We start from the raw sequence: 23,349 nt of genomic DNA, 5'->3' as shown, positions 1-23,349 counted from the left end.
TCGAAAATTCAAAATAATTTTCGGTATTATATTGAATTAAATTATTGTATAAATAATGATATTATGATTATTAACGATATATTATTGGAATATAACTTTGATTTTTAATTCTATCAATTAAAATCTAATTACAGTAAATATAATCTTAATTTTGTTAACTAATATAAGCAATAATAATAATAATAGATAATAATTAACACAAAAGCCTAATATGTAGTACCGATTGGGTGTTTCACTCGAGTCCTCTACGGCCGGGATCATGAAGTTTCCAACTGAGTCGTTGGTCGCGGAAATTACGGCCACCGAGTGTTGCATTTTCTTCTCTTTCGTCGAGAAGAGATTCGTCTGGAAATATTAGCCATCCGTTCGGGTAATTAGGAGTCGGATAGTTTGCCCTAAGATTTAATACTCCGGCTAAAGCACCGGCAGCTCCAACGATACAACCATAAGCCACACTGTGAGCTGTGATAACAAACAAATGACTGATAAATAAATTCAAATGATAACCGATAACTGACTTTTATATCCCCAAATAAGTCCGATCGAAGCCCCGCCTAACATATGGTTCATCGGAACGTCATAGCAATCGTGTTTTTTGCCCCTCAGGTTAGCCACACAACACACTGTGGCCGCATATATGCCCAATGATCCACCTTTTCATACATTATTATATACTTAAGTATTAAGTTTTGTATAATTAATAAAACGTTGGTAATTCATACCGAAGCGACCCAAGTGTCCGGCTATGCGACCCATTGCTGTTAAATAAGACAATTGTCTTCCACCGACAATATCGATCAAAGCCACAGCACTACCTGTTTTGGACAACAATTCATATCATTTACTTATAAAACTTCAATTAAGAAATCATTTCAATCAGATTAATATAAATGAAATCATCAAAACTTAAATTGTTATCTAAAACAAGTTTGCAGAGTAAGAGTGGTTAGGGAGGGGTAGGAGGGGTCAAACTATTTGGTTAAATCAGTAAAAAGTGATATTAATTAGTCATTAGATGTCTTCTAACGTAATATTATCATAAATGTCAACAAAATAGCTCTTTGATTATCACTAAAGTGGTGATAATGTGGTGACAAACCTAACTTAAAACCAAAGTATGTGTATTGATATATCTTCTTATGGCAGTCGGCATAGTCTGGAGTGTCGAAGAAGTAGTACTTCTTGGGCGGCGGCGGTATCTCTCCTAACTCTTGTTTGATCTCACGTTTGGTGTATTGCGAGTGAAGATTCGGTGTTATACCGGCCGGCCAGTAGTACGGCGGCAGCCATATAGGCTTATATGTCCACTTATCGGGGATCTCCCAATCCCACCAACCCATCAATTAATCGTATGTTTGAATCACAACAAAGATTTGGTCATAAAATTACATACAAATGATCACCAAATATGATAACAACAATACATATAATAACTACAGTATTATAATACACAACAATTACGTACTAATTATTTGCAATTATTATTAAATTTAATATGGATTTACTATTTCACAAAATGCATCACCAAATGGATCCATTGGTTTTGTAATGAATTATAATTTTCAATGATAAACAAAATTAGTTTAATATATCAGATTTATTAATTAACTTTATTTTTATAAATAATAGTAAAAATACCGTATATTCCTATTAATAGTTATATTTACAGAAAAAAAAAGTTTAATCAAAACAATTATTGCATTCAAGACATGAAAAAATTTGATGAAATAATTAATAATAAAATCTTTTACTTATAGTTAACTAACAAACTATTCATTTAAATGCCGATCAATGACTTGAATGACTTCTTAAGCGATCAAATGTTTGTTCACAAGTATTGCCACAACTGATAGAGAGGTGAAGCCCTATAAGCGATATCATAAGCACTCTCTCCGCTGTCATTCTTTGCCAAAGAGTCAATGTCTTCATTATATAACAACAATTCCAAGAGATTTCTTTTCTTGTGTTTGGCCGCTAAGTGTAGGGCAGTGTTTCCGCCATCGGAAACGGCATTAATATCTGCGCCACAGTTAAGCAATAGATCGACGGCATCGATATGTGCCCATTGAGCGGCTGAATGTAATGGTGTCCAACCTGTTGCCGTCCGAGCCGTGGGATTGGCACCCGAATCGATCAATAGTTTCATTACTTGTATATGATTTCCATATGCAGAGCGATGAAGAGGTGTATAGAGATCGCTATCGACTGAATGAACCAAACTTTTATCAATCTTAAGGCACGTCTTTACTTCACAAATGTCACCATTTTCTGCGGCCATTAATATCCGATCGCCAAGACTTTGCTGTTGTTCATTGTAACCATTCTTCTCATTGCTCTCATTGGGTGATAATCTTTGATCATTGCTTTCACCACTTTGACTGATCATCGCTTGCTATCAATAACACAAAGACTAAGACATATGTGATATCGTCTGCAATATTCTTGTATTCAAATAATGGTTAGAAAAGTTGAAAATGTCTTAAATGTCATTCAAATTGAGACAATAATTGTTGTCTTGAAATTGGATTTACATCATTGGTATTCTTGACAGATATAGTCATCAACTTATGGATAAAACAAAAGATATTAGGAAATCAATTGATTCAGAGACTTGTGATCACCAATAGATATGTTCACTATTTTGTTATCTTTAAGAAGTTTGTGGTAATAATTATAATAAAAATTGTTTGACTCTTTGGTAACAACTATAGGCATCTGTGAGTGTGTTATACAACACAACAACAATACGATTGCATGAGTGCTGACACCAAACAAACCACTGAATCGTCACTAAAATTGTTGTATTTTTAATAAAATCGTCGAAATATTAATGCATTTATTGCTTAAGTAATTGAATAAAAATAACAACTTTTGATAGCAAACTATTGACAACACTTTCAGTGATATTATTAATATTATTATTATTATTATTATTAACACAATCATTGATGTGTTGTCAATATATCCTTATATTTCGTTATAATTGTTGCAAAATAACTGTTAATAACTATTAATTGTAAATTACAAACAATTGACACATTTATTCAAACAACAAATATTTGATTTATTTTGTGTACAAAATTAAACCCAAATCTAAAGTGAAATGTTTTGTGTTTTTTTTGTTGATTTAATTAAACAAATAATTAGTTAAAAATTGAATATATTTTTTATTGACAATCATTTTATTTATAACAATAATTTAGTCAATGCTTTAATCAATAGGTGTATCAATTGATTGAGTCATATATCATATAATATTGCATTGATTCGTATGTTTTTATAATCAATTGGGTTTTACCGACTTAATTATCACCTAATTTGATCCATTATAATGGCTATCAATACAATGGAGGGACCACTTTGTAAGTGGACTAATGTGATGAAGGGATGGCAATACAGATGGTATGTATGAATAGTCAGTTATTTGAGTATTTATTGCATATTATTGTCGATGACATTGATTTCAATTGACTGCCATCAGGAGTGACACCATTTGTGGCAATACTTTATATGTTATGCTTATAATTAGATATAAATATAATATTTAGTTCAAGAGTTAGACATAAGATATAATTATTGATAATTGGTGTTAAAGTAACAAATGTGTGAATCAGAGTGAATCCAAGTATTTAATGGACAATTTGAGTGATAGTTAGAGGTTAGAGTCGATGGTTATACAGATGGTGTCCACTCAAGCATACAAACAATAATTAATTAGTTAATTGTTTGCATACAAGTGATTGTCAATTGGTTTTTAGGACTTTATTTAATAAAAAAAAAATTGCTATCAATTAAATAATTAACTATTTGTTAAAATTATAATTAAGTTTATGTTAAAAATTTAGGTTTGTTTTGGATGACAACGCGGGTCTTCTTAGCTATTATACGGTAATTATTGAATAATATGAATATATTATATGAAATACACTATTGGCTGACTATTAAACATTTGTCCAAATATTTAGTCCAAAGAAAAGATGATTAAAGGAGACCGAAGAGGATGTGTTAGACTTAAAGTAAACGATTTATTCAATTATTTATTTATTCCTCTTATATGTAGTGAATATGTTATTCAATTGTATGTTTGCATAACTACTGTCAATAAAGTTATTTACTATGAGATTGAAAATAAACTTTTTAATAAATAATGAATTGATTTGAATTTTAACACTTGAAGGGAGCAGTCATTGGTATTGATGATGAAGACGACAGTACTTTCACGATCACAGTCGACGGCAAAATGTTTCACTTTCAAGGTTTGCTTCATTTAATTCAAATTTATTTAATAGTATTGATGTTATTTTAAGTTTTTTAAAATTACGGTAAATATACTGTTATGTTAGCAATTTTGATGTATTAATTAATGTTTTTTAATTTGCAAGACGTGTAAAATTAATAGATATCTAAGTTTCACATCTTGTTATTTATATAATAATCAATGTCTTCAGGAAAATTCAATTTTTTAGTTTTTATTTAATTAGCGGAAAAACAAATATCTAAAAAATATAAGTCAAATGATATCTATTTTATTAATTATAGAGTTATTATATTTAGTAAAATTATTTTGTAACAAAATATATTTGTATTATTAATAAAATTGATATTTAAACGACTTTGCATTAATGATAATACAGGTATAATAAATTGATTTTTTACATTAATAGTTTTTATCAAATAAAGCCTAAACTATTTTTAAATGTTATATAAATAATAATATACTGTATATAAATTATATAATACAGTATAATATATGCAAATATTTAGTAGAAAGTAATAAAGTACTGTATATAAGGTTTAATGCAATGTAAATATTATCAATAATCTTAAATCAATAAATTTTATGTAAATATTAAAAATTTTAATATAAATTATTCTATATATATGTCGTTATTTAAGTATTTTAAGGTAATTATAATGTAGATTATATTTATAATTATGAATCTATTATATATATAATTAGTAATAGATTTATAATTTTATTAGTGTATATAATGTAATAAATAGAAATATATTAATGATAATAATATTAATATAGCAACAGTATTAATTAGGTGTAAAATTTTGATAAATTTACTAATTATATTTAACAATTTACTACTCATAAATCTAATTAATTTTTATTAATTTATTATATATTATTGATATATAATATTATCTAACTTATATTATTTGATAAAATAATTGATTTATAATTGTTTTGATATTTATCTTTATAATACAAATACTATATGACATTATTATACATAAGCCTTTAATGATGGATAATAGGTTTTCAAACTAAATTTAACATCAGTTTTGATGGGATTTGAGTTAAAAGTATATTATATTATTTGATATTTTTTGTACGCATTCTCGCCATTCAATAGATGTTTGATTTGCTATAATTTTCATTTATTCATTGAATTTTAACAAAAATCATAATTTATATTTTAATGCGCAAACGACATATTATTTTATTATAATAATATAATTTATGATTATATAGTATTATTATTATTAAAATATACTTTTCAATTCATTCATTACATGTTTGATAATTAAAATAAATGTAGAAATATGGGAACAATTGTATATTAGTTTCCATGTCATCAAATGTACACAAATATGAAAAAATCGAAATATTGTTGACTTTCGAGGCCTTCTTCTATAATATAATTAACTCACAGTTTTATACTCTAATATATATATAAATTATATATTAAAATTAAAAGTTATATTAAAAAATATTTTATAATATAGTTTTTTAACTCAAAAATTATATTTTAATATACCTAAAGACGATATGAAATAAATAAATAATTACCGGTTTTTAAATGTTTTGAATATTATGTGTATGTTTTGTATGTAAAATATTTTTAATATCTGTCTTTTGACAGCACATGATGCTGAAGAACGAAGCCGTTGGGTAACCGCTTTAGAGGACACTATTTTAAGACATACCCATAGAAAGCGTAATAAGAAGAGCGATCTAAGCCAAGTGCCGACACTTAATGATTTTGAAAGAAAACTTACAGAAACTGACTCTTACTTACAATTAGTGATCAATCAATGCAAACAATTGGATCAAAAGATTGATAACACAACTAACGAATCTGAAAAAGAGAAACTTTTGGTTATTAAAGCCAAGACATTGACTCTTTTGGATGGCATTAAACATACCATTGTTTTGCTTCAAATCGCTAAGGTTTTGATTTGTTTTGATTGTTATTTAATTAAATGCTAAAAGTTTTATAATTTGTTGCCTTCAGAACACAACACATCCTGTGAATGGCTTATTCACCGAAAGTTCCGCTACAACGACAACATTGGATTCATCAACAAACTCATCGATAGCTGAAGAATTGTCTACAGTTGTGAACAATAGTAATGAAAATCAATTAAATACTTCCAAAAGTAGTAATACTGATACAGGTAGTGATATAACAGTGTCCAACAATATAAACCGTCCACAACTCGAACATAACTTTTCAGTGACAGATTCAGTACTCAATTTACATTTAGTGCCCGAAGTGTCCTACAGTAGCAGTGATGACGACGACTTCTATGACGCTGAAGAGATTTCTCCGATATCTGTGATGACTAAACCAATAGTCAAAAACGATAGTCAAGTAATAGATAGCTTGAATAATATGAGTTTGCAATCAATTAACTCTAAAAATGATAAAAACGTCGTTGACTTTGATTCGATGTATGAAAGTGAAGAAGAAGAGTTGGGAAGCATTGAAGGACACGGATCTGTTATATCGCATCTGATATCTCAGGTCAAGATTGGTATGGATTTGACTAAAGTAGTGTTACCAACATTTATATTGGAGAGGCGTTCACTTTTGGAAATGTATGCCGATTTTTTTGCTCACCCGGATCTTTTTGTTAGGTATGATCACCGATAACTGAATATTAATTAGGTTTTTAATTAAAAGTTGTTATTTGCAGTATTACAGATTGTGTGACACCACAAGACCGTATGATCCAAGTCCTCAAATGGTATTTATCAGCCTTTCATGCGGGACGTAAAAGCTCTATTGCAAAGAAGCCATATAATCCAGTTTTAGGTGAAGTATTCAAATGCTATTGGAATGTCCCAGAAATTGAACAAACAAATAGAAAAGTAGAAGACGGACCCATTTCTTGGGCTTCGACATCAAACTTGACATTCATTGCTGAACAGGTCTCACATCATCCACCGATTTCTGCATTTTATGCCGAACACGTCGATAAACGGATTATGTGTTCCGGTATTAATCAATTCAATACATATAATATATAGCATTTGTATAACAATAAGTTTTGCTGTATTTTAGCTCATATTTACACGAAAAGCAAATTTCTTGGATTAAGTATTGGAGTCAATAATTTAGGGACCGGTTCTATATATTTGTTAGACAAGGGTGAAGAATATGTCTGTACATTTCCCAGTGCTTACGGTCGATCCATTTTGACTGTTCCATGGGTTGAATTAGGCGGACCCGTTACCATCACTTGTCAACAAACAGGATATTCTGCTAATATAGACTTCTTAACAAAAGTAATTACCAATGAATAGCTATTTAAAAAAACGATTAAATATAACTTAATTGTAAATGTTTTTAGCCCTTCTATGGCGGAAAAAAACATAGAATAAATGCTGAAGTATTCAGTCCTCCGCCAACTAAGAAATCAATTGTTAACGTTTCGGGTGAATGGAACGGATTAATGACGGCTAAGTGGACTCAATCGGGAAAAAGCGAAGTGTTTATCGACACAAAAGCCATACGTATTATCAAAAAACAGGTGAATCCTATTGGAGATCAGGAATCGTACGAATCTCGTAATCTGTGGAAAGAAGTGACAGCAGCTCTCAAACAGCACGACGTGATCGCCGCCACAAACGCTAAGTTTAATGTGGAACAGACTCAGAGACAACTCGTCAAAGAGCGACAGGAAAAGAGCACTAAATGGGAAAATAGGGTAAATGTCTGCTGACATCAACAGTTCATCCGCTTTTGACAACTCATACTTTATTGTATTTTTTATTAGGTCTTCCATAGTTTGGGTGATAATTGGAATTATAACAATCCATTGACTGCACGGAAATAATACTAAAGCTAATTAAAAACAATTTTAGAAATAATATTTAATTTATAAAATATAATGAAAATTGAAACAATTATGAAAACATTATCATAAATGAGTAATATCTATGCATTATTAACATATAATATATAATAACTTAAAAGCCCATTCATAGTGTATTTGGTCTCAACACATGAAATGGTTTTTCAAATCAAAAGCAAGTTTTGCTAAATTATATGTTTTTAAAACCACAAATTTATTTTAGATTTTATTACTATTTTTATGCTATAATAACATTTTATTTTATGTTTGGATAAAAGATTTTTATTTTATCTCTAATACAATATACTGTAATAGCCAGAGATATTAGTATATCACAGTGTATGGCTATATTTTAAAATCACATTTTAATATTAATATAAATTATATATTTTTTGAAAATCGAGAAATTATTGGTAAAACAAGTAAATTAATTACAGGACAAATATTTAGTATATATTGAAATTTAATTATAAATTGTTTCAATTCATATAAAAGCATAAAAACAAAATTGTAATACTAGTCCTCAATACATAATACAATAAATTTTGTTTAATATTTTATATGTTGTTAACACAATTTCATAAATGTTATATTTTTATTTATACAAATTTAATGATTTATGTTTTAATACTATTAATTGGTTAACAAAAATTTAATTTTATTAGTTTTTTTTATAAATTATTAAAACAGTTTATATGAACAAAAACCAATAATAATAGTATTATTTGTGAATCAATTTTTATCATATTGTTATCAGTTTTATTAAAAATAAAATATTAAATAAAAAGATCTGTGATATTTTATATCAAAAGATAAATTAATATAAATCATAAAATAGTATATATATAATAGATTTAGTTATAAAATTTAGGTTAATTTAAACTTACAGATGTAGATACTCTTTATAATTGATAAAATATATGTCATATTACTGTATATGTAAGTCACTAAATTTTATTTGAAATCGTATACAAATATATGTTAATTTAGATGTTTATTAATATTACTGTAATTATTTAACATTTAAAAGGGAAGTTTAATCATTTGATTGCTGTATTCATTGCCAATAAGTCCCCGACAGGTGAGACTAAACTCATTAATAATTTCTTTAAGTTTTCGTTTATTTTTTCTTTGTGTTAGAATAAGTCTTACAAAATGTGTCTTTTTATCGGCGTTTGCGTGAACTGTGGGAAAGCCTTCTCTTTGAATCAGAGTATTCATACAACGGGTCAGGTTATCAAAGTATTTCCAATTTAGAGCCATAAGAATGTCAGCCATGTGTTCGACTACATTACGGGGCGAATCAAAAGTGCCGCCAATAACGGCAAATATCTGTCCGATTAAATTCTCAATCTCTTCATTGACCACTTTGTTCATCGCTTCCACTTCACGACTAATTATAATGAATTCACTGATAAATGACGAACTGTAGCGCACTGTTGGCTTCTCTGGCAAAATCAGGGCAGACATTGCGCACCGGAATAATGAGGAAACGTCTAACAGATTACTGCTATACAAAACGGGAACTTTCTTTACAATATTGGCTAAACATGAATAAAATACTTCCAAAAGTGCAGTTTGTTGTCTTAAATCCTGTTGACAACAAATTATTGTATGATTACATAATTCAACGAAATATTTTGTTAAATCGTTTTGTAAATCCTTTTCAAAAGCAAAAAGAATAATCAATTGCTTTGATATTTCTAATATCGATGTCTGCGCTGAAGATTTGTAAAGAAAATGTAATAATTGAAGAATTTTGCCGACAAGTGGTTTAATATCATCCAACAGTGTTATCACCGATTTTTTAATACATTCACATAGAGATTCAGTTATTGGTTCATCTGTTGGCCATTTAGTACCGATACAGTTGAATATTGGAAGTACCTATCAATTACATTAATTTAATACATTTTAATTTATAAATATATATATATATATTAATCTTTAAATACAACAATAGAATACCTGTTCTAAAATTATATATATTGGTTGAGGTCCTGAACTTTCCTGTTTTTTAATTGTCTCAATTGGATAGTCTTCATCGGTATTTCGTTTTAAATTTACATCAAGTGTTGAGAATAACATCGCCAACATTGACAACTGTGCCGATACATGTGTCCGAACGACTTCATTGCTTATATTATTAGTATCTTTTTCGCATTCATTCAAAACATTGTGTATATCAGTTATAATAGGTGTCAACAACTTATTGATTGCAACCATAATCTCCTCAATAGGAAGGACAGAGAGTGTCAAACCAATTGAACACATAATTCTTGATTTCTCTTTGGGCTTCAAATGTGATTCCGAACTCAGAGATTGTTCACAAATGGAAAGTATTTGTTGAGCGTATGGTTTTATAATGAGTTGACACTCACGTGTTATATCTTTTAAGGCCATCGTTGCCGATATCGTTACATATTCATCGGCCTTAAGACCAATCATAAGAAGTGACAATACATTTGGTAGAAAAGCACTGTTGGCTGAAATCCATTCAGCGTGAGAGGCCATTGTATCCATAGCAGTGGCCAATAGACGCGGTGAATGGACGTAAGCGAACGGAATATTTGGTAATTGTGTAAACAATTGATTCAAATAAACAGTTTCTGAAGGATTGACACTCTCAGCTATTGAACTAAACGTATAGAGAACTGCTTCCAAATACTGCCACGACTTTTGTGGATCAGTATTGAGTTGAGTTGTTAGTCGATTGATAGCCATTTGAAAATGTGTTAACAGACTCGACAGCATTGATACTCTTAAGATATTATAGCAATACATGAATGAGTCTCCAATATCTTGACGATAGCATCGAAAGCTTTCTCTGTCATAACTATTCCATTCATTTTCATAGACTTCATCGGTTGGATACTGAACTTTGATAATAAAAGCGTCGATCAATGAGTGGAACAATTGATTAAACATAACTAAATAAGTCTCAATTCGCGACTCATCTGATGCTATGATATCATCCTGAAGTGTATACCAGAAGTTAAACGCTTGTTCACTACAATTCTCATCAATTGAATGGTAACCTGGAGTTGAACTGCACTGAAGAACAATAGCTATGGCTTTCAAAATGTTGTTCAGGTATTGGGGTTTATCAATGAGTGCATCCAACAGAAGACGTGAATGTGTTTCCAATATTTGAATAAATAGAGTGTAGATGTTGTTAGCCATGTCTTGATTGGACTCTTGTATGGCTTTGTTAAGTGTCGGCTCTAAACCAACCATTTGGTCAATAAGTTTGAGTACAAGAGTGGGCTGTTTATGCATCTCTGGGTGCGAATAGATATTAGTTATGGTTTCGACTGCTGTCTGACTAAGAAAGTCATCACAGACTGAGCGAAGAACTAAAAGTACAATTTCTTCGTGTTTGTCGCCAATAATTAATGGACCAGTATTTTGGGCCCAATTGGAAAAACATTTAATAGTTGCCAAATGGATCTCTTCCGGTAACTGAGGCTCAGATAAAAGGCTTAATATAATAGAAAAGATCTGTTCGTTAAACTTCAAGAGTGCACTCCTGATGACTGTCTTCTGTTGTTGTGTTAAATAAATAGTTTGAAACTCTTCGGGAATGGCAGACAGTAAATCCATAAGCGCTTGAAGAACTCGATTAATCGAAATGTGTGACAATTTATTTGGTTGTAAATGATTGACCAAATCGGTGACAGCATTCTCCCAATTGTTGGCCACCGAGTGAACCACATATGCAGCCAAACAAACAACAATTCTGGTCTCAACTATTCTCATGCCGTCGAGTGAAAGGTATGACAACAACAACTGCATCAACTGATTCTTGAGATCCAATTGCTTCTGTGGATCCAATTCGTGGTAAAATTTGGTGATCTTTGTGTATAAAGTCGAGGCACCGAAGTATTGCACTTCAAGCGGTTTATTTGGATTAAGAAGAGCTGCCACAACATCCCAGGCCTGACTCGACATCTGAACGCACGTCAAGTATTGATTGGCCTCCGATTGTGTCATTTGGTTACTGTTGTTATACAACTCGTGGATCAATCTCTCGATAGTCTCGACCGTCAAATCCATTGTTGACTATCTTTCGTTAAAATACTTTAGCGATTATCTTAAGGCTTACAGAAATATTTGACAATTATCTGTGTGTCGGCTGTTGTCAAACCAATGGTAGATAACATTCAAAGTCATGCAATCATTGAATGTCTTCTTAATCTTGAAATCATGTGTTAAATGACAATCACTTCACTCAACAAATGATTCGGTTTTTGGTTTTTGTTGTAAATATTTAAAGAATTTATTTGTTTTTCCATTCAATAGATGACTCTATTATTAACATTGAATTCAATTCTTTCATTGTTTCAATTTATACAGTATTTAAATCGATTATTGTATTAAATATACAGTATATTAATAATTGATTTATTTGTTTTTATTTTTATTTAATTTATTTTTTTAAATATATATTTTTAATTATAATTATTTTATTATTATTAATAACAATTATATACAGTATCTATACATCTATATAATAACATAATTTTTAATATTCCAATAATTATATGCTTTATTATATAACAGTTAAAGTGTATGATATAATACAGTACTTGACTTTAGGAACGATTGTGAATAAAAATCATAATATTTTTTTATTAACCAAAATGTCAAACAAATTATAAAATATAATACATTAGTGTAATATTATATCTTATTATATAATTTATGTTATTAATTTGATAATTTATATTAAAATTGTCATAAATCAATCATAGTCTAAGTTAAAAATAAGATTTATTTTTAAAAATATATATTTACAACAATATTTTTATAAGCTATTAATATACATACAATATATAAATTTTAATTAAACTATTAAAGCTTCTGAGGAATCAAATGATTTATATTAATATACTCTTAAATTTGGGTTTAATTTTCTTTAAGTGGACATAAATTAAAAAAATAAATATTGAAAATGTATTGAAATCTATCTAAAGTAGAAACATTGAAAGAAAACTAATTACATATTTTGTGAGTTTATTAAAGCAATTATTGAAGTGATTATATTATCGAATTAATAAATAAAAGATTAAATTTGACATAATATATGTTTTATTAGATATGAATTATTAAATATTATTAGAAATAATTCATTTTTTTAATGAAAACTTATTTATTTATAATTTTTATTATTGATTTTTATACATTTAATTATGATTAGATGATCGTAAAAAAGTTGTAAAAAGAGTAATTTTTGGTCATATTTTCTTGACATTAAAATAGTATATCACTAAAATTATAGACTGATAATTGTTTATTTTAATATTAATAAATTGTATTTTATAGTAAATAATATTATACACTTAATATAAGTTTAAAAAATTACAATTATCAGATTTGTTATGATGTAAATTATATTATTATTTTATTGATTGATGTCATACAAATATATTGATAAATTGTTTTCATAAAATTTTTGAAATTAAATTACTAAGTTATATACAGTATTAAAGTATATATTTTATTATTTATATTATATGATATATAGCACTGGAGTTTGGGAATACTGTAGTTATTAAGTAAATACAGTATCATTACTTTGAACTCATTAACACATATATGATATATCTATACATGTTTTGCATATTTAATGGATAAATATAACGTAAAGTCGTCGTCGTGTTTAGTATTAAGAAAAATATTTATATTTACAAAAAATTTAATAAATGTTTGCTATACCAAACACACAGCAAATTATTGTACAGTATATAAACTATAGTGTATTAATGTATACAGAATTTAAAAGCAAAAAAGCGCCCCAAAGTCTAGACCGGTATTCAAATATAGTTTGAAATTATAATAAATATCATTAAAAATTTGCAATCAAATCAAATAATCTCTTCAAAGCCCACACTTTAGTCGCGACTTAATATTTTTCAAAAATACAGTTTGTTTTATTTGATATAATTTGCTAAATAAAAATTAGATTTACAATTATTTATGATTTCTATAAATTGGCCATTTTTAGTTTTCATCATTTTATTTTGTGCAATTAATTTGTTTTACTTTGATATTTATAAATTATAATACATATATATTATTTTTTTAAATCCAAAGTGAAACTACTTATATAATTTACTGTTGATTATATAATTTTACTTTTGTTTTCTTTGCATTATTTGTTATCACAATATTATATAATATATGTGTTAAATGTAATGTTATGTAATAAAACATTAGTAAATAGTAAATCAATAAAAAGTTAGAGATTTTGTTTAGAAAGTTCAAAATCATTTAAAACTATTCATTTGATTGATGCCTACTTTGGAGCCATTAATCTCATCTATTAATCTTATATTCCATACTATATATAGTACGGTATAATGTTATGGAAATTAATATTTTATAAATTAAAATAAATAGTGAATATTCTTAAGTTTAAAGAAGTAATTGTAGAATAAAACTAAAGCATTATTTGATAATTTTGAATAACTTTTGCTTAAAATAAAGTTTTTAAAAATAAATATATCAATTGTCGACTGAGATGACAATCGACAGCTGATGACTAGTTAATAGTTATTTAATGTTTAGTTAATCTAATGCTTAATGGATCAGTCTATGAGACTAATTATCGTTTATGAGAGCAAAGTTATGTTGGAGTTATGGGACAGGCAGTGGAAGTGCAGTGCCTTTTCATAATACTTTAGTATGAAAGTCACACATCAGAGACAGACATCGAGGAAATTAATGTATCAAAAAAATAGTCAAATGAAATATATAGTGATTGTTGTGTTGTTGAAGAAGTGGTGGTGGATTGGCGTCAGTCATGACAATGAGTTTGCAAATAATGAGAGCACAGGCAGTCAGTTATAAGCCCAGACTGTGCTAACGCATGCACGCCATTGGCAACCAGTGCCGACTCGGCGGCGACCCTGTGCTGGTGCCGTGCAATCAGGCATTAATCTACTATTACTATGTCTTCCAGATATCACTCACTAACATAACCATCTGCCTGTGTGTCTCACTATATACCAGTGCCACCAATGCCTGACCCATACAATTGTGTTACTAAATGATGTAACTCATTGATGATAAGGCAAGACATCAATGATTTTCTCTCAACTATAACAGGATTTCCACTTATATTATGAAGTGTCTGTGTTATGGGTACTTCAAACTGTCACTATTATATAACAAGCAGTATATACTGTATTATTGTATATACAGTATATATTCATATATTGCATAATACTGTTTAATGACACGACTTTCTAAATAAAAGTAATAATAAAGTTGTTATTAGATGAGAGACACGATTTAACTTAAAATAATATTATATTTGTTATTATTAGACAGTGAACTTCTATGTAAAAATTTTGCCTTTTTTATAATAAGATATGCAATATTTTTAGTAAAATACTATATTATACAAAAATATCGAGTATTTTCATTAATTTTTAATAACATCTATTATATAATTTGAAATAACTAATTTTTAAAAAACCATAACTCATCATGAAAATAGTGAAATAGTTTACATTTTTTAATAATATATTGTTGATTATATAATTTTTTTAATTTATAAATTTAAGTAAAATGTTTTGTCTGAAGAATCACATAAAAAATTATATAAAATATAAAAAATATATGAAATTAATAGAATTAATAAAAATCATTTTAATTATTTAATAATTTTTATTAGACTAAAATCAATTTATGCACAATAATTTTATATATGTGATTCTTCGGACAAACCATTTAACTTAAATTTGTTAATATAAAAAATGATATAATAAACAATTTTGAAAATTAATTATGCAAAATGTGTATTTTAAATATTTTTATTGGATTTAAATTTATACCGCGTTTGGAATTAATATATGTTTCAAAATAAAAATTGCATTAATTCATTGTCTAGTTATTTAACAAAAAAATTGGCGACTAAAGTCAAATTAGTCAATCTATGGCTAGACATGTTATATGTATTTAATCACTGTCCTAAACAAGTTATAATATATTTAGTAGTTATAATTTACTTAATAAAATAGATATTTAATATTTCAATTATTTATTAAAAGATGGTATTATAAAAAATATGAATAAATATAAAACTAATTTCGCATTATTATATAATTATATTTGACAATTAATACAATATATTCATTTAACACAATGTACCGATTGTAGTACTTTATACAGTTTAGTATTTATCTAATCACTCAAAATTGGTTGATAACATCAACTAATACAATAAAACACAAACACCAGGTGCTCAAGTCAAACAAAATCAATTAACTCACTTATTAAATGTGGTTTTATTTGAGGCTAAGCGCTAATAATTATATCGCAATATATATAACAATACAAATATGCTGTAATAATCAGCGTATTAATGTCGATAATAATACCATATTACTACTACTAATAATATATGATAAAAACTAATCGCAAATAAAAATTTAACAGCACATACATATCTTTAAAAAAAAAATTATATTAATATGATATATTACATATATTATATTTAATATAACTTTTAATAGTTGTTATTTTACAGTATTTAAAAATTATATACAACTTTATATGATACTTAAATGACAAAAAAAATGATTAGGTTATAATATGATACAAACCTATTACAATGTTAGAAATACTAATAAATAAATTCTTGATTGCAATAATAATAATAATATTTACAAAATAATTTATTAGTTTATACATGCATTTTTAACTTTTATGTTTATATACTGTAAAATATAAAATTTATAACTATTCATCTTTTGAAATAAAAAAAATCACGACACTTATAAAAATAGAGTTATAAATATTATTATTATTTTTTATATTATGATGATTTGGAAATAAATATATCAGTTTTGATGTATAATTTTTAGATAAGTAGAGCAAAGATAAATATTTACAGTATTGTCAAAATACACAGTAGTTATTGCAGTACTTGTATGCTATTTATTTAAAGGATTATATTTAACAATTTTGTTACATATCTTCTTATATTAGTTGATAGTTTTGTTTTATAATCTTTTCATAAATAAACGATTTTTTAATCAATTTTAGCTAATATTATTAGTTATGTCTTTTGAGAAAAAGAGCTAAAAACCAGAAAATAAATAAATGATTGATTTGGCAAAAACACAGTAAATGAATGAATGGGTAATTCATTAACAGAGAAAAGAGAGAGTCATGTGTTTATCGGCTCTTTAAGCCAAAGAAAAGTGGGATCAAGTGTTGAACGATTGAGCCGCCAATTTGGTCGTCTGTCTTGTGGTATTGGGGGTGTAATTGAGGGGGAAGTAACCATCGAAAATATCATAGGTTTATTGCCAGTTGAAAGTCAGTCAGTGCTCATACACGCCATGAATCTGAATCTTCTTAGAGATAATGACTTTGGTTGGCGTCTCTCAACAGATAATAGGGAACTGTAGGCAAACTACAGTCTTATGACAGAGTATTTGTGTGGCGCCTCAGTTAAACCAATGTTAGATATTGTATACCTTATCCCTCCTTATAGTAGACTTTATATAGTAAAGCCTTGCGGGCATATTCTGGCCGTTCAGACAATGTTTCCCTCATATTCTGTATTAAATTTCTTAACCAATAGTAATATTGATTCAAAACTTTTTCCGCGTCCAATGCTTTCATAAGTTTTTTTTAATATAATTTTCGGCAAAATAATAATATTTGTTTAACTAATTATTTAATTGACAAATTGACTCAACTTATTTAACACACATTTTTTATAAAGAGCTAATTATAAGTATAACTTTTTTTACAGCTTAAATTTTTTATGACCAAACTTTGTTATCTATTAGTTATATATAGTTTAAATGTAGTTTTATTATATGAATTTTTAATAGTATTTTTCAAAACTTTCTAAACATTTAATTAAAATGGTCTAAAAATTTATATAAATGTGTGACTAATGTGCAGAATAAGCCTTTTTTAATTGTAGATTCATATATAAAATATATGAATAGTAAAAATTGTGATTAATTTTGACAAATAAGTTAATATACGTTTAGACAAATTGAAATTATAATAACTGGTTAATTATAATATAAAAGCAATATAATTGTGTATAATATACTGTATAATAATAATAATACAAGTGCTGGCCATTGCACTATTGATGCTATTCAATAATGAATGAATAGACTGTGAGCACCAGTACGATCACCATCAGTACTATCACTACAATAATGGTTTGTCGACATGAAGTCGAGCACTAATCCAGTAGACAATGAGTACCACAAGTGTTCACTACTACAGTAAGCCATAACTAATACACAAGTTTTGCGCACTTTTGCTGAGTTGATGGCAAACCTCTCCATACATATTGTGTTATGAAGTGACTGTACGTACTGTCAAGTGTTAGACTCATAGAGAATAAGAGACTCAACCAAAGACTGTAGTACTTCAAGCACTGGTAGCTTAGGTTAAGTTTTGATGAAGAAGTTCAAGAAGTTTGTGTGTGTCTCGAGTGAGTCGTGAAGTGTGAGACACAAAAAAAATACAATAAGTTTTTTTTGTATATATCATATCATATATATTTTGCTGACTTTTTTTCGACACAAACAACACAACAAAGTTTTGTGCCCTTAATGTTCATCAGTTTATTCGGAGCTCAGGCATGGAATGGACCAACTGTTCCCCGTTCATAGTGATGACGGTAATTGTCAATTGATTTACTTATATCTACTATATATTAATTTTTATTTCTAATTATAGTTCTTTAGTCTATAATATATTTTTATTGTTAACTTTTCACGTTTTTTTAGTGTATATTTTCATGATTATAAAATTTTCAATTACCTTGTCATATATGTCATAATAATGATATATATATATATATAAATTGTTTTGAGTGTACAATTTAATCATAAATGTTTAATATCATATTACACCATTTTTGTTGTTATATTTGTTTAAGTCTAGACACTATTTTTTTATTTAAGCAATTATTATGTGTTAAACTGATTTTGAAAAGTATATGATAGTCTCTAAAGGTACTAAAATCTGAGTATATTTAAATGTTTACAAACTGGATATTAATTGCAATTATAATGTATTTGTAAATTTATGTGATATTTTTATGAATGGTTAGATTTAAGTTAAAATTTTCAAATATCTTAAAAACTTTGTTAAGAAATGTGCCATAAATGCATATTCACGATATACTGTATATAACTGCCTTTTTCTACTACGGTTATGGTATGCCTGGGCTACCAGTGCTGGCGGACATATGAGAGAGTAGACATTCTTTTGGTTTGTGTATGTGTGAGCCGGTCCTCATACAAGGTCAGCGAGTAATGATAAAAATCATTGCCTTTAAGTTAGGGAGACTCACTCTTATGGTGGCACTCATAGCACAGGAGGATGGGATAGGACTTATTGGGATGCCTATGGTTTAAAGTTATTTTAGTCAATGGATAGACTAAAAAAGCGACTATTACTAAAAATGTTAAATTTGATTAATACATATTTATTATTATATCTAATAAACGACTATTAAATTATTTGTTAAGTTTGTGTTTGATTTAGTTTTTCATACAAAATATAACTTGAATTTTAAGTTAAAAGACAAAGTAATAAATACTGTACTAATAATAGGCTCTAAAAACTTAAAGCATTTATCTCTCTGTTAGTTCTTTGAAAGACAAAAAACATTTTTTGATATATATTTTTGTTGAAAATATTTATCTCTTTATTGGGATCTAATAAGTGTTGCCATTTGAAGAGACGACACTTTTTTTAGATAATATATATTTTGCGAAAGACATCGAGAGTCGCCTTTAAGTCGCATCTGATTTCCAGTTATTACATACACTAGTAATAGTCGTGTCGGGAGTTATACAGTGTTGTGCAATGTTTTTTGAGTATAGACAGCAAAAACACACACATTATGGGTCAGGCAATAGTTGTTGTCAGTTGGTTATGGCTGTAATTGCTGTCTTCAAGAGGAGTGCGCATAGAGTCTCATACAGTATATATAGTATAGTGTGTTGTAATATAGCAGTGAATGCCTGATTGCACGGCACCAGCACAGGGTCGCCGCCGAGTCGGCACAGACTGGCTATGGCGTGATGCCTGTGCTCTCTCTCTCTCTCTTTTTCTCATTATATGTATTGCAACTCATTGTGATGACTGACGCCAATCCGCCACCACTTCTTCACAACACAACAATCGCTATGAAAACACTCGACAATGTATTTTGTATTTTATAAGCCTTTTTCACTCATTTCTTGACTAATCCCGTTTCTACTGTTATTATAGTGAACTAAAGGTTATATCATAACTGGCATTAGTTTTTTTTAACTGTAAAAATCAGGACAAACTTTATATTATTGCATACAATCAATGTTATATATGCTTAACATACAGTATTATGATATTTCACTTAATCATGCAATTATTATAAGTGCATTTAATACCAATTTATGATATTTTCTACAATTATTAGTATTATCTATCTATGAGTACAACTGTTAAAATGGCATTAAATAAATGTCATTTTTCATATAAAGTATCAGTAGTTAGATTTTGTTCAATCAAATTAGTGTCAATCCTAATATACCAAATGTTTAAAAACTATTTAAAAGTCAATTTGGTTTTAGTTTACACCCAAATGAATGCTGTTTTTTGTTGACGAATTGATAGTTGAGTTAAAATATAATTTATAAGTATATATAAAAATATAATAAATAAAGCTTATCATTGATATTTCAAAAAATATATATTCATTTAAATTCAACATTTGATAGACAGGCAAGACTTAAACCATTTATAAAGAGTTATATAACAATTTTTGAGGACATAAAACGGGGATAAACATATCATATTTGGTTATTCACATAAAATTAATGTTTTGACATATATTTTAGTCTTTGTTTTGCATCTTTTCAAGTAATCAAACATTTTATTTATGATATATACCTCGCCATAAATTTTTTTAATGTAAATAATATTTATAATTTCAGTAAATATGGGATGATTTCTCATTTAAACACAGTATACTTTTTATCAATATATTTATTGATGTGTATATGTTTGTCGTTATATAATACACATAAAACAAACACATTGCAGACAAGGAAATTATGGCACAATTTTATGGCATACTATTGTGTGCACTCATTTAGTTTGTATTTTATCGATAAAAGTTTTTAATAATCTACAATATAAAATTTAATTTAGTTATACAGTTATACTAAATTTGTTGACTTGAAAATTATTTTTTAAACGAAACTAAAATTTTTGTCTAACTTTGACATAAGTCAAAATGCGATAATGAATTTAGTTGGCATAAGTTCACTGATATACTGTATTTATATATAAATATATCTGCAAATAATTTGTGATTCATTAAAAGTGAATTTCAAAGTCATTATTGGTGTTTAATAAATGATAAATAAAAAATTTTAAACAAAAATAAATTAATTGAATGAAATGAAAGGAAAACATTAAATACAGAACTCTTTGTTGAGGTATTTGATTGAATACTTTATATAAAACAAATATAAAGAAATAAATGATAAATAAAAACGGAATGTATTTAATGCTTAGTTTACATTTTGTTGAAGTGTTGTTGAAATGACTACATGAGTGATGTTTTATCAAAAAATTTCATACTTTTTCATTTATTTTTTCGTCAAAAGTATTGAATAAAAATAACATTACTGTAACAGTCAAATGATATAATATATGATATTTAAATGTCGTGTCGGCTTAAATCAAGTTGTAATCCCTGTAATGTATGACTGATCTCATTCCTGATTCCGGTTGAGAGACAGTTATTTTAATTAATAATTTAAATCTTTTTTTTATTTTTAAAACTTTCTTTCTCTTAGATTAATTTCTATTCAAATTCATAAACATTACTAAATTAAAATAAATATTAGTATAAAAATACTGTTTAGAAAGAATTTTGTTGGCTTTAAAAAAAAATTAATAATTTATTTGATATTTTAATAGGAGTTGAGGCACCAGAAAGTTGTGGGTATTGGTGTACATTAGCTTATTGGGAACTCAAGCATAGAGTGGGCCGACTGTTCCCGGTTTATGACAATAGTATCAACGTATTTGCACATCATCCTCAAGGTTCCGGTCTATGGCTGGAACAGTGGTTCCCGACATCGCCCTCTAATAGGGACTCAACGGTTAGGCGAACCCGTGAGAAGATAGGTTGTGGTGTAACCATAACCAGGAAGTTGGACGGTGTGTGGCTTCACAATCGGTCAAAATATCCAATATTTGTTGACTCACCCACAATGGATCCGCCCAACACACGCAACCTAACTGTATATAAAGTATTTCCCGGATTTAGTACTAAAGTATTTGATTTCAAAGTCGCACAATCCTATCGTGAACTGACCGATGGACCTGTGGATACAAATGCTTTTCGTATCAGTTTCTACAAGGGTTGGGGTTCTAACTATTCCCGACAATATATAACTTCCTGTCCCTGTTGGCTGGAAGTCCTACTGACCACTTAACATATGAAAACTACATTTGATAAGTGGCCGCAACGATAATTCATTGATAAACATTTATCCCAATGACTGGGATAATAATGATTGTAAACTTCTTTCCAATCAAAAGCAATTCAATAATTAATAAATTAAATATTTATTAATTTTTTTGATTTTAATATTAACAAAAGGCATTATGAAGTTTACCGTTTTTGAAGAGAAAAAGTATTCAATGGATTTAAAATTAATTTTATATTAAATAACAGTACAAATCACGTCTAAGATATCCAGGAGTCGTAAAGTCGCCGGCACTCCCTCACCACTCCACTCATAATTTATAAATCATATTTTATATTATAAAGTAAATTATGGCTAATTTTGAATTAAAACAATAAACAAAAGGATAAGAAAACAGTTTTTGTTTCGCAAACTTATGATCTGAATTGAAATGTGATTTTGTTTTTCATTTCATTTTTGAATATCATTTGAAATTTATGTCCCGACAGACTAAAAGAAAATCATGTTTTTGTAATTTCCACGAAATTATTATGTTTTAAATTATTAAGTATTTATATAAATGTATATTTAAGTATATATATATAAATTTATAAATAAGAAATATGTTGCTAACCTCACAAATGTATATAAAATTAGATTTAAATGCATTGAATTTGAAACATTGTTCATTAACATAATTATATTCAAATTAATAATTGAAATGACAAATCTTTTTAACATCAATTTGTAATATAATGTATAAAAATATTCACATTTTTAATGATATGATTTT

At 27.6% G+C, this 23,349-nt stretch overlaps 5 protein-coding genes across 6 annotated transcripts; 2 read left to right on the top strand and 3 right to left on the bottom strand.

The window, feature by feature from the left end:
• Positions 1-110: 110 nt before the first annotated feature.
• On the bottom strand, positions 111-1,455 carry LOC128960595 (NADH dehydrogenase [ubiquinone] 1 alpha subcomplex subunit 11-like). Its single transcript, XM_054306716.1, has 4 exons — positions 1,100-1,455; positions 723-815; positions 519-653; positions 111-462 (listed from the first exon to the last, which is right to left on the bottom strand). Exons 1-4 carry the CDS (start codon positions 1,338-1,340, stop codon positions 233-235), a joined length of 699 nt encoding a protein of 232 aa, XP_054162691.1. The 5' UTR covers positions 1,341-1,455; the 3' UTR covers positions 111-232.
• Positions 1,456-1,777: 322 nt separating this feature from the next.
• LOC128960596 (ankyrin repeat domain-containing protein 49-like) lies at positions 1,778-2,731 on the bottom strand. Its single transcript, XM_054306717.1, has one exon. The coding sequence runs from the start codon at positions 2,384-2,386 to the stop codon at positions 1,829-1,831; it is 558 nt and encodes a 185-aa protein (XP_054162692.1). The 5' UTR covers positions 2,387-2,731; the 3' UTR covers positions 1,778-1,828.
• Positions 2,732-3,192: 461 nt separating this feature from the next.
• On the top strand, positions 3,193-8,224 carry LOC128960516 (oxysterol-binding protein-related protein 9-like). 2 transcript variants are annotated; one of them, XM_054306618.1, is made up of 11 exons: positions 3,193-3,402; positions 3,846-3,888; positions 3,966-4,016; positions 4,178-4,256; positions 5,877-6,184; positions 6,249-6,411; positions 6,502-6,874; positions 6,934-7,235; positions 7,302-7,525; positions 7,591-7,947; positions 8,017-8,224. In XM_054306618.1, the coding sequence occupies exons 1-11, from the start codon at positions 3,332-3,334 to the stop codon at positions 8,074-8,076; spliced, it is 2,031 nt and encodes a 676-aa protein (XP_054162593.1). In that variant the 5' UTR covers positions 3,193-3,331; the 3' UTR covers positions 8,077-8,224. The 2 variants fall into 2 exon arrangements, with proteins under 2 accessions (XP_054162593.1, XP_054162592.1); XM_054306617.1 differs by having other exon boundaries at positions 6,249-6,874.
• Positions 8,225-9,117: 893 nt separating this feature from the next.
• Positions 9,118-12,376, bottom strand: LOC128960361 (importin-13-like). Its single transcript, XM_054306431.1, has 2 exons — positions 10,063-12,376; positions 9,118-9,981 (listed from the first exon to the last, which is right to left on the bottom strand). The coding sequence occupies exons 1-2, from the start codon at positions 12,148-12,150 to the stop codon at positions 9,118-9,120; spliced, it is 2,952 nt and encodes a 983-aa protein (XP_054162406.1). The 5' UTR covers positions 12,151-12,376.
• A 6,040-nt stretch (positions 12,377-18,416) lies between these two features.
• On the top strand, positions 18,417-22,715 carry LOC128959799 (mothers against decapentaplegic homolog 6-like). The gene is made up of 2 exons (XM_054305812.1): positions 18,417-18,760; positions 22,063-22,715. The coding sequence occupies exons 1-2, from the start codon at positions 18,727-18,729 to the stop codon at positions 22,581-22,583; spliced, it is 555 nt and encodes a 184-aa protein (XP_054161787.1). The 5' UTR covers positions 18,417-18,726; the 3' UTR covers positions 22,584-22,715.
• The last annotated feature ends 634 nt before the right edge of the window (positions 22,716-23,349 follow it).

Source organism: Oppia nitens, unplaced genomic scaffold (assembly GCF_028296485.1).
Source record: "Oppia nitens isolate AA-2021 unplaced genomic scaffold, nextdenovo-longstitch-racon4-pilon3 scaffold4_pilon_pilon_pilon, whole genome shotgun sequence".
In the NCBI taxonomy this organism is placed as follows: domain Eukaryota; kingdom Metazoa; phylum Arthropoda; class Arachnida; order Sarcoptiformes; family Oppiidae; genus Oppia; species Oppia nitens.
Note: the sequence above shows the minus strand (reverse complement) of the source record. Positions and strands in the feature narration are given on the sequence as shown.

Excerpts from the sequence above, each read along its gene's own strand:
- LOC128959799 (XM_054305812.1), top strand. The coding sequence starts at position 18,727 with ATGGACCAACTGTTCCCCGTTCATAGTGATGACG. Across the intron at positions 18,761-22,062 it reads CCCCGTTCATAGTGATGACG|GAGTTGAGGCACCAGAAAGT; the intron begins GTAATTGTCAAT and ends ATATTTTAATAG.
- LOC128960595 (XM_054306716.1), bottom strand. The coding sequence starts at position 1,340 with ATGGGTTGGTGGGATTGGGAGATCCCCGATAAGTGGACATATAAGCCT. Across the intron at positions 816-1,099 it reads ATACTTTGGTTTTAAGTTAG|GTAGTGCTGTGGCTTTGATC; the intron begins GTTTGTCACCAC and ends TGTCCAAAACAG. Across the intron at positions 463-518 it reads ACTTATTTGGGGATATAAAA|CTCACAGTGTGGCTTATGGT; the intron begins GTCAGTTATCGG and ends TTGTTATCACAG.
- LOC128960596 (XM_054306717.1), bottom strand. The coding sequence starts at position 2,386 with ATGATCAGTCAAAGTGGTGAAAGCAATGATCAAAGATTATCACCCAAT.
- LOC128960516 (XM_054306617.1), top strand. The coding sequence starts at position 3,332 with ATGGCTATCAATACAATGGAGGGACCACTTTGTAAGTGGACTAATGTG. Across the intron at positions 3,403-3,845 it reads AAGGGATGGCAATACAGATG|GTTTGTTTTGGATGACAACG; the intron begins GTATGTATGAAT and ends TTAAAAATTTAG. Across the intron at positions 6,875-6,933 it reads CACCCGGATCTTTTTGTTAG|TATTACAGATTGTGTGACAC; the intron begins GTATGATCACCG and ends TGTTATTTGCAG.
- LOC128960361 (XM_054306431.1), bottom strand. The coding sequence starts at position 12,150 with ATGGATTTGACGGTCGAGACTATCGAGAGATTGATCCACGAGTTGTAT. Across the intron at positions 9,982-10,062 it reads TATATATAATTTTAGAACAG|GTACTTCCAATATTCAACTG; the intron begins GTATTCTATTGT and ends TGTAATTGATAG.